This window comes from Camelus bactrianus, chromosome 20 (assembly GCF_048773025.1).
Source record: "Camelus bactrianus isolate YW-2024 breed Bactrian camel chromosome 20, ASM4877302v1, whole genome shotgun sequence".
Lineage (NCBI taxonomy): Eukaryota > Metazoa > Chordata > Mammalia > Artiodactyla > Camelidae > Camelus > Camelus bactrianus.
This window is the reverse complement of record NC_133558.1, coordinates 1,207,137-1,221,085: the sequence shown is the minus strand read 5'-3', so window position 1 is coordinate 1,221,085 and position 13,949 is coordinate 1,207,137. Positions and strand designations below refer to the sequence as shown.

At 48.7% G+C, this 13,949-nt stretch overlaps 1 protein-coding gene across 4 annotated transcripts in view; it reads left to right on the top strand.

Annotated features, from left to right (window-relative positions):
- The window catches only part of GMDS (GDP-mannose 4,6-dehydratase), a 455,105-nt gene that overhangs the window by 84,158 nt on the left and 356,998 nt on the right, over window positions 1-13,949 (top strand). The window contains exon 1 of one of the 4 annotated variants that reach the window (XM_074347983.1): window positions 12,709-12,753. The exons of the other annotated variants lie outside the window; for them this stretch is intronic. Coding sequence (XP_074204084.1) covers window positions 12,724-12,753 — 30 coding nt within the window. The 5' untranslated portion in view covers window positions 12,709-12,723. Of the gene's footprint in view, window positions 1-12,708; window positions 12,754-13,949 lie in introns of those variants that run through there. 4 annotated transcript variants of the gene reach the window in all.

The window sequence follows — 13,949 nt, the reverse complement described above, 5'->3', positions numbered from 1 at the left end:
TCCACCACCGTCCTCCAGTCTGCGTCCCCTCACCCTCTGCCTCTGGCAACCACAAGTCTGATCTCTTTCTAGGAGGTTTTTTAAGAGTCCACACGTAAGTGAGATCATACAGTACTTGTCCTTCTGTGTCTGACTTTATTTCATTAGCATAATGGCCTCAAGGTCCACTCATGTTGTCAAAAATGGCAAGGTTTCCTGCTTTTTAGTGGCTGAGTAATATTCTGTTGTGTGTACACTAGGACTTCTTTATCCGTTCGTCCGTCAGTGGACACCGAGGCTGTTTCCACGTTGTGGCTGTCGTGAACAATGCTGCTGTGAGCATGGGGTGCAGCGGTCAGAACATCTCATTCTGACTCTGTGCAGTGCTTCCTCCTAGCCGTGTGACCTGCCCTCACCTCCCCAGGACTTCATTCCCACCCGGGAGATTGAGATACCCCCGCCCCCCCGCTTGCAGGTTGTTCACGGGGCTGGCGCCCACAGAGCAGGGCTGCTGTTTCTGCCCTGCGGGAAGTGCTGCCTGCTGCTGTTACTGTTAGCACATACACCGACACAACTCTCCTCGCCCACGTTCTCATCCTCTGAAGTGCAAAGCTTCTCTGTGACACTCCATCTGGAACATCAGTAGATACTTGACGCACGAAAGAAAGAGTGAAGAGATACGTGTGGCCTTTGGGAGCCAGGGTGTGAAACGTGCTCGCAGGAAACACTTTTTATTTGGTTAGGCTGTTGGGATGGAGTGATAGTTAAATGAGAGTTTTAAGTTCTTTACTAGAAAACTGAGCTTTAATCAGTTGGACCCGTGGTTTCTCAATGGTCTACTGGAGAGGCCCTGGTGGCCTGGAGGGGCCGGGGGCTGGGGGATGTGACACCAGGGCAGGGAGGCCAAGAGCATGGAGGGGACCTCCCCCCCATTTCCAAGTCCTTCCACAGCTCCCCTGCCTTGAAACCAGAGAGCTCTGCTTCAGTTTTGCTGGAAAGGGGCCTTAGTTGTGGGAGTAGCCCAGCCGCTTGTCCCAGTGTGCTGGGTGCAGGGTGGCCTGGCTGCTGGAGGCGGGAGGACCAGGCAGGGCCCAGCAAGGCAGGTGCAAGTGGACAGCACTGTTGACAGAGAGACAGAGAGAGACAGGTGGACAGACAGAGAGGGAGAGAGAGAGAGAGAGAGAGAGAGAGGCCCATGTGTACTCCATGTTCTAAGGCAGGGAGACCAAAGCGTCCAGCGGACGGTTTTGGTACGTGAGTGGCGGGCAGGGTGGGGGCATGTCTGCTGGAGGACGGGGCCTGAGACGAGACAGCACGCACACTGCGCTTTGCTTCCTGAGCAGACGCGAGCGGCGCTCTGAGTGCCTGTGAACAGCGTGCTGGGTCCCAGCCCGCGCTGTGTCGTGGGCCTGTCCTCCCAGCCCTGTGGTCCCGCACGGGGGGCTGCAGCCCTTCGGCAGTGACACACAAGGGAGGTGACAGCAGCTGCCAAGGAAAGAGCTGAGTGCTTGAGTGGTTCGGACGGGCAAGCCAGGCCCAGCCAGGGCGGAGCAGGTCAGGAAGCACTTTCTGAAGAAAGGATGGTCAAAGTCACATCTCAAATCATGGGCGTCATGCTTGGTGGGGGCATGGAAGGTGGATGGTCAGGAGGGTCGAGGAAGAAGGAGCAGCCCGTGGAGCTGGGGAGGGATGGATGAAGCCAGAGCGGGTCCGTGCAGCTGGAGGCAGGGCCCTGGGAGCAGGACGGGGCCTCCTGGAGCCTGTGGTTCCTGACAGCCAGCCGCAGGTGCAGGGAGATGGGGCTCCTCCTGAACCCTGTCTGGCACCGCCACAGCTATCCTGGCCGCTCCCCATTCTCTCCCATCTTACCTTAGTTTTCTGGGGCTCTGACAGAGCAAAATATCACAGATTGGGTCCCTTAAACAGCAACGGTTTATTTTTGCACAGTTCTGAAAACTCACAGCTCTGGAAGTCCAGGATCAAGGGATCTGAAGGGTTGGCTGCTTCCTAAGGCCACGAGGGAGGGTCTGTCCAGGCCTGTCCTCTTGCCTTTGGTGGCTTATGGGCCATGTTTGGTATCTTTTGGCTTCTCCTGTCTCTCCCTCCGTCTTCACTTGCTGTCGCCCCATGTGTCTGGGTCCAAGTTTCCCCTCTGTGCCGGGTACCAGTCAGGGTAGTTTGGAGTCCACCTCACTCTACTGTGACCTCATCTTAACTAATTCATCCTCAGTGACCCTGTTTCCAAATAAGGTCGAATTCTCAGATACTGGGAGTTAGGACTTCAGGATATGAATTCTCAGGGGGACACTATTCAGTGTGTGACTGGTCCCTCTTTGAGCTTGGTGCTATGTTTTTAGAAAACAGTCCCTTCAGATGTGAACTTTTTCTCCTCTTTGTCCTAAGGCCTAGAGACAAAAACAGAATTGAAACTGGCTTGTAGTAAACATACAGTAAAATTTACATAATAAGGTCTTTGTTCACATGCCATGATTTACCTCCACCCTGCAAGAAAATACAAGTGCCCATTGTTGAGTGTTAACCTGTTAGACAGTTGCTGCCAAGTGGATGTTATTAACCTGAAACCAGTGGGACCCACATGTGTGTTCTGATGGGGGTGGGGGAGACGGAGGGGGAGAGGGAAAGAGAGACAGAGACACAGGGACAGGGAGAGACAGAGAGACACAGACGGCCAGACAGGAACAGAGAGACAGACACAGGGACAGACAAGGACAGAGACAGGGACAGGCATGGAGTGCAGGTAGAGCTGAGCCTGACTTCCCGGGTGTGGTCAGAGTTTGCAGCAGGTGCCCAGCGGACCCTGGGGGACTGCGGGGTGGGTGTGAGGCCGCTGGGCCCCAAGGAGCTGCAGGCAGCTGCATAGGTCCAGGGGCTGGAGAGCGGCTCCTGGCCACCTGCTCATCCTTCCCCTCGTCCTGCGGTTCTTTGCGCCTGGGGACCTGCTGTCCGTTCAGAGGGTGTTGCACGTGGTGTGAATTCTTCCTCCTCCCGCAGTCTTCCTGCCCATCCGAGTCCACGGTCAGCCCCGGGCCACTGTTGCGGGTTTTGTGACGGCTGGTTCCACCCCGTGGGCGTGTGAGGGGCGGCCGCTCTAGTGGGTGAGTGTCTGTGCTGCAGCTTAGTAACAGCATGGCTGCTACCCCTGGTTCAGCACAGTAGTTTTTCTTCAGTTAGTATTCCGGCGACGCATGTGTGTGACAGAGAGGCCTGCGGCCAGCTCGGGGCGTGGGGTCTTAGAGCGGAGGAAGTGTCTTGGTGTTTGGGGCCCAGGTCCTGCCAGCGAGGGCCGTCTCCTCCCGTGATGGCTGTGCAGCCAGCGGCCTGCCCCGCAGTCTCCAGGCTGGCCGGGCCCCTTCGCGCAGGTGTCCCTGAGGGCTTCCTGGGGGCCCGCCCCACTCCCTGGAGTACTTCATTGCTGGCTTTTTTTTGGTCCTCCTTCGTAGCCCAGTTTTTCTGTTTCATTTTGGTCCTTCAGCTACTTGAAGGCACTGCTATTTTGTCCCCCCTTGAATATTTTCTTTGGGAACAACAGTATCCATTCTTTTACGCCGTGTCTCATTTGTCATTGTCTGAAGTCACTTTAGTTTGCCAGTGTCCCTTAGAAGACTGGAACCACCTCCTGGAGCTGGTGGTTTTATGCAGATACGGGCAGAGAAGCCTCCTGTGCTGTTACGCATTGCGTTTCCCAGGGTGGCAGGTCCCGCACCGTGGAGACCTGGCGTCCAGCCTTGTGTCGTCCGAGGCCTCCTCAGCCAAGTGGGGAGCTCCTGCGAGTGTTTCTCGGAAGCCTCCGGTGGTGCTGTGTCATGTGTCTGTGTGCAGCTCATGCTCACCGGCCTGAACCACGTGCCTTCCAGAGTGTGTCTCGGGTCAGGGTTTCCCTGGCTGCGTTGGGGACCATGAAGAGCGGAGTGCTAACAGGTGCTGTCTTGGCCCTTGGAGGGCGTGGGTGCCTGTCACCGAGGGACCTGGGACACGCTGCTCCTGGCGCTCTGCCTGCTGACTCCCAGGCTGCCCTGCTCGCTGAGGCCCTGAGAGGCCTGTGGTGATGGTTTTCCTTTCCTAGGGCTGCTCCCCCAACCCCCCATGCAGGGGGTTAAAATTGCAGATTTGTCCCCTCTCCATCCTGGAGGCCAGACGTGGGCAGGCAGCTGGCACCCCGCGACTTGTGGCCCCACCAGTACTGTCTCCTCCCTTTCCCCTGCCTGAAATCCCTCTGGGCCTTCCTCTTGCAAGCACGCCTGTGATGGGATGCAGGGCCCACCCAGGTAATCCAAGATCATCTCCCAGCTCAAGATCCTGGCCTCGGTCACATCTGCAGAGCAGTTTTTGGTGTAAGACCACATTCACTGGTGGCAGGGCTCGGGCCGTGGCCGTGTCTTCGGGGGCTGGGATCTGTCCTGCCGCGGTGACGCGACCGCTCGCCGTCATCTGTCCTCTCCGGCGCAGCAGGCTTTGCTCCGCTCCTCCTGCCCACTCCTCCGTGGCCCGGGTTGCTTTCCCCTCATCCGCAGTGTTTATCTTCACGCTCAAGTCTTCCTCCTCTTTCACTGTGCCTTCCTGTCCGTCCCGTCTCCCTACTTTCAGTGGCGAGGTGGGCCAGTTTATAGGTGTGACACACCCTGCCCCTCCTGTGTCGTTGCTCCTAGGCTCTGTGCCCTTGTTGACCTGTGGACAGTGTGGGACAGCGGGCGGGAGTCTCTGGAGTCAGACTGTCTGGGTCTCTGTCCCAGGCTCATTGGGGAACAGCTGTGTGACTTTGGGTGCGTCATATAACTGCTTCTGCCTACGTGTCATTGTCTGTAAAGGGTGGTAATTAAATACTTTAAAGAGTTGTGAGAATTACATACATTAATAAATGTAAATTGCTGAGAACACAGCCAGTCCACAGTCATAGGCCCAAGCCACATGTGGCCCTTGAACAATGAAGATGTGCTTTTCATGACTGGGGATTGGAATTCTTAAAATGGAAGCAAAATCAAACGTGTTTCTGTTAAACACACTTCCTCGTGTTGGTAGGACTGCATTCAGTGTAACTGATTATTTTACGCAGGTCTTGGTGGTTTCACTAGTTTATTCACTTCAGTTTTTTGCCCCGTGTTCCGTCTAACATTGTAATTTATTTATTTGACTATTTTATGTAGACAGCATGACTTTCAATGATGCATGTACAACAGTGTTGGTAGTTAAACTGAGATGTTTATCATTTTTTTTTAATGACGTGTAGTCAGTTTACAGTGTCGGGTCAGTTTCTGGTGTGCAGCACAATGCTTCAGCCACACATGAACATACATGTATTCCTTTTCATATTCTTTTTCATTAAAGGTTATTGCAAGATATTGAATGAGATGTTTATAATTTTAATTAAAATATAATTGCACAATTTTTCTAGTTAAAATAAGTGTAGACCAATTTTAAAGTTTAAACCAAAGGCACACGGCTGTTGCAGAACTGAGTGCAGAGACAGAAGCTGGTGCTACGGTCAGAGCAGCGAGGCTGGGAGACAGGGCTTCCGTGCTGAACTGTGTCTGCAGTTTGCTGGGCCTGAGCAGATCAGAAAATGTTAAGGGATATTTTCAACAAATCCATAGTGGATTTGATTAGAAGTTTCTTCTCAAAGGTCTGAAAAGAAATTAATGCATTTATTTGCCTGAAATCTGAATTAAATATCCAGTAAGTTAAAAAATTTTAACAGGATGTGAGCTTGTAACTTTGGTCACTATAAAATAATTTGGATTAATGCACGAAAGGGGAAACTGTTTTTAGAGAGTTGGCAAAAGACATTATTTCAGTTAATGAAGTTTTATTAGAAAATTATGAGAACAGACAAAAAATGTTTTACAGAAATTTAAAGATATTTAGTTAAATCCTCAAACAGTTGCCTGTAGAATCCAAGGTCTCCCTAACATTATCAAAGATCAGTTGACTTAAAACTTCAAGCACTGTTTTTTAGCTTTACACAGACTGTTAGTCTGTGCCCGGTAATACACTGGACACCCTTTTTCTCAAAGGATTTCAAAATTTACCAAGAAATACTATAAATTTTTGGCCAGAAATGCCAAATTTGTAGCATAGATATTTCTGAATGTTTTACATATGTCAAAGGAGAATTTCAGATGGATATGAAAGAATTAATTTCTATCATGACAGATAGTTCTCTGGCTATATGAGGTCAAATATTTTCATTTATTAGAATTTTAAAACAAGAGACTGATATTCCTCTTACTGCTCATCCTGCTATGTTCTGAAGCTAACTGTCAAGAGTGTCGCAGGTACCATATAAAAATGGATCGGTCTGCACATGGAAAGCAGTGACTCATAGCCAGTCAGTAGACCTGTGGGGGAGGTGGGGGCTGAGGGCGTGGTCGCAGGTCTTTGCCGGTGCTCGTCCTTGGAGTCACCGATGAGCTTTACAGAACTGCTGGAACTTTTACTCCAGTATAAGATTTTCTTTTCTATCTTGAAACACAAGGAACTGTTGCGGCATAGTCAGAAATTATAAAGAAAACACGATGGAGTGATACATGTTTTCTTGCTCGTATCACACTGCTTTTTTTTTTATTTTTAAAAAATTGTATAGTCAGTTTACAATGTGTCAATTTCTGGTGTACAGCATAAAGTTTCAGTCATACATATACATACATATATTCATTTTCATATTCTTTTTCATTATAGGTTACTACAAGATATTGAATATTGTTCCCTGTGCTATACAGTAGAAACTTATTGTTTATCTATTTTTATGTATAGTGGCTAACATTTGTAAATCTCAAATTCCCAAATTGATCCCCTCCCACCCCCTTTCCCCAGTAACCATAAGATTGTTTACTAAGTCTGCCAATCTATTTCTGTTTTGTAGATAAGTTCGTAATGTCCTCTTTTTTTTTGTTAAGATACCACGTATGAGTGATATCATATAGTATTTTTCTTTCTCTTTCTGGCTTACTTCACTTAGAATGATGATCTCCAGGTCCATTCATGTTGTTGTAAGTGGCATTATTTTATTCTTTTTCATGGCTGAGTAATATTCCATTGAATAAATACACCCACAGCTTCTTTATCCAGTCATCTGTCCATAGGCACTTAGGTTTGCACTGCCTTTGAATGAGCTAAATTTGAAGCTCTAAGAAAAGGACAGCTTGTTTGTGCTCACCTAGGGAGGTATGAGAATTATGTTGAAATGAAAGGTTTCCATAATACAAATCAATAATAATGATCTTACACATTTTTGTAACATGAATCAATATTCAGAAAAGTCTTATTTTTAATAGTGTTACATAAACTGGCTGTAAAAGCTAGGCAGACCTGGAAGAACACTCTCAGAGCTGCTTTCCCATTTGTGCAAATGCTCCTTTGGAGTCACAGTTAATACTTGACACAGTTGTTAGAGAGTCATTGAGCTCACTGAGCAGATGTGGATTTTAAGCTGATAGACTTTTGCTCTAAAGTCAGATCAGATTTTATTAAAACAAAGTGAATCAATTTTGCCAACGTGTATACTAATGTTAAAGGAAAGTGATTTTTTGATACTGAGTTCAGTTTTTGGAAGAATTTTAAGTATATGTACTTGATACAACCTGGGTATGTGGATTTACTTTTTCAACTGCCAACTTTATGAAATCTAAATATAGATTTCTGAAAAAGTATTTCTAAAGAAAATTTAGATCTGAACTGAGATGTGCTGTAAGTATAAAATAACAGATTTCAAAGACTTTAATACAAAAAAGAACGTAAAATATCTCGTTAGTAATTTTTCATTAACAGTACTGGTCTGATAGGATTCTGGATACGTTGGGTTAAATAAACATACTGTTAAAATTAACTTTTACAGATTTTTTACCTTTTTAAAATTGGCTACTGGAAAATGTAAAATGACACATGGTCACAGTATTTCTACTGGCCGGTATCAGCCTCACACATCCCGGCGTCCATGGCATGAGTGTCCGCACTGACACGGTGGTGCTGGTGACGAGGATGTGCTGACTCCTGTCCTCTCACTAGACCATAAATCCACAGGGCAGGAAGCGCGCCTCCCCCGACTTGCGTTTGCTGTATCGCGTTGCACGTTCCTTTAGATTTAATAGATGTTTACCTGTTGACTGGTTGTTGCGGGATCTGCTTTTCACATTCAAACTACAGACTTACTTTTTTTTATCCTCAGGATAATGGCATGAAAGTCCCTTTGAGTGAGCACACAGACACACACATGTATACGCACACACAGGGTGTTCTGTGCCGCATCCTTGAAGGAGGGCTGGTTGTAATCAGTCATTCTTAATGGTGGATTGTTGCAAACGTCATTGATGATGCTTATTTAAAGATGGTTTTTACTAAACTTTATATGAGTTTTATATGCATGTATTAGTTAATTAAAAAGCTTTAAAAAACCTGCTGTGGCATCTTATTGTGGTTGAAATACTTTTATTTCGATTGAAAGAGATGTATTGTGGACTAATATTGTAGCGCAGACCAGACAAATCGGTTTCCCATACTGCCGAGTTCCCTGACTAGCTGTGTGACCTTGAACAGAGGGTTTACGCTTTCTGAAGTTCAGTTTTCTCACGTGGAAAAATGGGGCTGATACCAGCTGTGTCACCCGCATGTTGTGAGATACGAATGGGAGGACTATCTTAGCAATCAAGAATTACGGAAATGTAAGGTATTCTTAACTGATGGAAATAAATACTTCGAAGAACATATGTGCTATAATGTAAGCTTGAATTAACTGCATCTATTAAAAGGTGTGGCTTAGGGTGAGAGCCCATCTGAACTTTAAGCCTAGTGTTCTGGTAGGAAAAGGAACCACTTCCAGTTTTTCTGAATGTACGATCCAGGTCTACAAACATAGTCAGATACCCTGCACAAGTCATGCACATCAGGAGGGAGACCGTCTGGGAAGCAACGCCGCAGTTAGATATTTAGGTACTACAAGACTGGACCGCAAGGTGGTTGCAGTCAGGTGAGACAGGGTTAGGGACACGTGGGGTCAGTCTGGGGCCCTGGCACGGTTGGGAGTTTGGAGCTGATGTGACCAAGATGGGGAACATGTCCAGTTCCTACTCGAGTGGACACTTTTCACCTAGAGAATCACCTCCCACCCCTCGACACCCTTACAAAACTCTGGTCTTCAGTGGTGGGGATTCTTGATAATGTTTCCTCTCAGTCCTGTTGAGTGGAGATTTAGAGGTGCACGGCTGGGTGAGAGCTGAGCCCCGTGGCTGTGAAAGACGACAAAATGACAAGATGGAAACAACCAGAAGCAGAAGCCCACGGAGTCTGACCCGCAGACGGTACCTTTGTCCTGGTCTGTGTAGGGACCGGCGTCTGGAAGGCAGTGACACGAGGCAGGGCCGCGAGCATGATGTGGCATGTCCTCTTACATACGTGGTTTTCCCCCCAGAGTGTTTTTTTGATGCCTCTCTGAGTGGCAGAACCTTAATGCGTAATACAGAAAAGCTGACAAGTAAATAGAGGTCTCCTGTCCACGAGACTGCGCTGTCCGGGGAGCACCTGCCCGCAGACGCCGCACCGCACGGAGACCAGCAGCGACCCGGTGGTCACGGGCGCTCCCACGCCGCGCCGTCCCCCTGGCCCCCGGGCTCTGAGTGTCGGCTTCATTAGGTTTGTGATACGCAGCTCTCTGGGTGGACACTCGCAGGTGTCTCCACGTGCACTCCCGTGCGCGGGCTTGAGTTCCGTCTGCCGTTCAGTGGCTTTAAGTTCTACAAACCACAGTTGTTATGCTGGGTCTTTCCTCTGTGATTCACAGCGTCTCCAGCCTGGCGGGGCTCTGCAGAGGTGGGTCGGGGTGCCGAGTGGTGACGTTTCTGTCACAGCACACACGTGGGACAGGGACAGCTGTAGCTGGACTGCACCAACTAGTTGTATCCCTGAAGGAAACGGGTAAAGACAGCAAGAATATTTGTAAATGGTTAAATCCTGCTTGTCACCAGCAGTGACGGTTCAGTGTCAACCTGATTGGCGAACGTGCCGTTACATGGGGGGTACGTAGTCGTCAGCACGTGTCTCCTCTTGTTACTCCTATGACCTTTTAAAGCCAGTAGACAAAAGGACATTTGTTTTGTCTTCCTCCGTTAGCCAGGACACAAATTATAAAAAGAAATGCACTAGGAAACGTTAATAAATCAGGTAAATGCTAAAATTTAATAACTCTTTTCTTTTCAGTACTAAGGTTTTTTTTTCTTCCAAATTTAAAGTTTCTCATTAAGCATGGCCTTGAACGCTGGACAGAGTGCAGCTCTGTTTGAGTTAGAGTACCTGCAGGAAATCATTTCCTCTGTAAATCACTTGGATGAGTAGAACTACGTAAGCATGAAATTTGCAGAGAAACAGCCTCTAGTTGTGTGGACTGTCGCTCTGAGAGATAATGAGAAAGGGAACAGGAAGGAGAGAAACTCTGTTTTCAATTGTTGTCCAATTTTAATTTATATATATTTACTGCAAAGATTATTTTTAAGCATGAAGTGTGCTGGTAATTTATTGCTGATTTCCCTAGAGATCTGAACTAATCTCTGTCAGTGTACTTGGAGCCTTGAGTTACAGAGACCTTCAGTTAGTACATTGTTCTCAGCTTGAAAGGCGCTACTCACAGCGCACTGACCTGGCCGGTTAGGCAGATCTGTGACGGACTTTGACAGGGATGTGCGTCTTGTGTTTCTCCTGTTTCTTCCCTCCTTGATTTCACGCTTGGGGTGGTGTTTATGTCCCCAGGGCCGTGCGCCATCCAGGACCGATGAAGGTGGGTGGGCAGTGTTTTGGACCTTGTCTGTCACCCCCCAGCCCTGCCTGTGGCCGGGCTGTGCGTCTGCAGGGGTCCCTGCGAGCAGAGCACGTTGATGCACTGTGCAGGTTACATGGATGCTTTCGCTTCCTGCCCACGTGTGGGCTTGCTGATGTCTGTCAGGTGTAGGGGCCTGAGCCTCCCTGGGCCGGGGAGTGCCTGGCCTCCCAGATCCTTGTCAGAGCAACGGGGCCGGGACGCAGTCTCTCCTCTCCTCTTGGTCCTGTCTTCCCCGACACCTGCGGCCAGGCGGACGTTCCCTGTCCACTGGTCTGTGACAATGCGTTGTTAGTGCATCCTACGGAGACCGGGTTTTGTGATGACACGTCTGCGGGCCCGTCAGTGTGGGGTGACTGAACCTATCAGTGAAGCAGACTGCCGTGTGACTAATTCGTGACAAACCTGAACAGTGTGAATCCTCACTCTGGCTCCTGCCTGGGGTCGTGGGCGGGTGCTGGCTGTCCGGTGGCTGTTTGTGACGTGGAGGTGACAACAGTGCCAGCTCCACGGGGTCACTGTGAAGATGGAAAGGTTAGCAGACCTACGGCGCTCGCAGCGCAGCGGGCGTATGCCGAGAGCATCCTCTTCTTACCATTGTCATCGCCGACTGTAGTGACATCCCTGCAGGACAGGAGCCAGCGTGCGTGTCAAGAATGGGAGAGAGAAAAGGCCCAGAGGTTCGGACAGAAGGAGCTTGCATTTCAAGAACACAGTGGAGGCGGTCCTCGAGTACTTGGCGCTTCTGTTCGCGCGGATGCGAGCAGGCCAGTTCATGCGCGTCGCGTGCGCCAGCGCACGGGCAGGCGCTCAACGGACGCCTCTAACACGTGACTTTTGAGGCCTTTGAGACTTTTCTGGGGCTGTGTTGGAGAGTGTGTGTTGTCCTAATTATCTAAAATTAAAAATTAAAATTATGTTTCTGTGCTTCGTTAGTAGCTCTTCCTTCTAGCTCGCTCTTACAGTGTTTGCCCGCGTGGCAGAAATTCACTTTGCCGTGCGGGGTCCGGGGCACTGCACGTGCCGCGTGGAGGTCAGGTTCTGGTGTTTTCATTCTTTGCTCAGTGAACTAAGAGTTTACAACAGTCATTTTCAGTTTGAAAGGAACGTGTGTCTTAAATCAGGTTATTGTGGGTGTTCTGCCACTAAAGATCTGCTCATCTGTTTCAGAGTATTTTTTGAGTGGCTTTTGTTGGAGATAAACATTAGTCAATGTTAGATATGCTCTAGGTACAGAGAAGGACAAGCTACCTGGCAAAATACAGCCTTCTAGAGAAATGCGTAAGAAACATAAAAGATAAGAATAAATAAGCCCCAGAAGAAATGTTGTCTGTGGTCATAAACACAAACCTTTCAGTATTAATACTAAGCAGAAAACAGAAAGAAAAACATCACTTTTTAACCTATCAAACTGGGAAAATATTCTTTCTGAAATTAACCTCTTAGGTCATTTCTCCCCTCTGTGATGTTTTATGTTGAGTTTGCCACTGGACACAAGACTTAACGTTAGAATCTTTTGAACCTGCATGTTAACTTGAGATTAACATTAGAGAAATTGTGAAAATGCTTGGGGGAAGTACTCAGGGAGATGGTAGACCAGGAGGTACTGGGCCTGCGTCTAGAGCTGCTTCTGGCCTTCCAGCTCCTCGCGGTTTATGGGCGGTCTTGTGGTGGCAGCAGAGCCACTGTCGCCCCGGACGCATGTGGGCGGCGCCTGTGCCGGCTGAGCACCTGCCGAGGGGCTCCTTCCCCAGCGAGAGGGTCGGTGGGGGCGGGTTCCGGGCGGGGTGGCTCAGCCCTGGGCTGCTGCGCAGGGTGTTGGTCACGTTTCTGGGTCACTGTGCTCCTCTCAAAGGACGCGCAAGCTGGTGCTCTGGCGACAGCAGCTTTTATGGGGAAGTGATTTTCATCTCTAAGGACTACAAGACATGGGAGTTATTTGTGTGCTTTCAATAGTGGTATGTCCGCGTTTTCCTGGTTCCTGTTTACCAGGGAGTCAGCTGGTTATCGCATTCCTACCAATCGTCGGCTGCGTTCTTGTTCTTCGCTCTGGTCATGTGCGTGTGTTTCAGGTGGTTCTCCACTGTAGGCTTTAGTCCAGGGTCTTCATTTTAGATCTTTTTGTAGTACTTTTTAGTGAAAAATTCTGAGATCTGAGAGTTTGGAGACTGACTTTTCCTTTCCTTTCCTTTCCTTTCCCCTTCCTTCCTTCCTTCCTTCCTTCCTTCCTTCCTTCCTTCCTTCCTTCCTTCCTTTCTTTCTTTCTTTCTTTCTTTCTTTCTTTCTTTCTTTCTTTCTTTCTTTCTTTCTTTCTTTCTCACTAAACATTTAATGTTGTGAATCTCAATTTCCTGATCTGTAAAGTGACAGTTGGATTAATTAATCCCTGTGGTCTTTGAATTCTGTGGGTCTGACAGAGACTTTGTCCAGTGATTTGTGCCACGGATGCGAGCCAGGTGGAAGCACTTCTCAGATATATTCTGCTTCAGGCTTCTTCCCGCGCAGGGGCTAATCTTCCCATGGAAGTTTTCATTCCAGTTCAGAACAATGTCTGTCAGTCTTTGAGGTGTGTGTACATCTCCCACTGGAAGTGCAGATTACTTTGGTATTGGAGCTGGTGTGAGCTGGAGAGATGCTTACCTTAGAGTGACTCGAGCACACGGACTTGAAGCGCGCAGGCCGTGCCGTGAACGTCCCTGCCACTTACGGAACGGTGTTTATTTCTTGCTGCTGGAGATGGTCTACACAAAGGGGTTCGCTTTAGTAGTGGCCTTCTTTAGCCCAATACTACCCAGCTCCTCTGCTTGAAGAAGCTGCCAGACGGTGCGAGCCAGAAACACGCAGGACAGTGGGGCGTGCAGCTCGGGGACCAGGTCCTCAAGTTGCGCACAAGAAAGTGCCCTGCCCTTTGTTCCTCTGGGCAGAAGTGAATCCACGTTGGAAGAGAGAAGAGCGATGCTGTCTCTCCTCGGCAGGAAGGGACACAGCCTGGCACCTGCGTTTCGGACTTGGAGGACGTGGTGGACGTGGTGGCCGTGAGGGCCGTGAGGGCTTATTTCAGTCTCCTCGGAAACTCTCTGTGCTTCCTTCCGCTTTTTACAAATGTGCAATTTTAGGTAATTTGATACTTCAGTCAAGGTATGATTCGGTTATT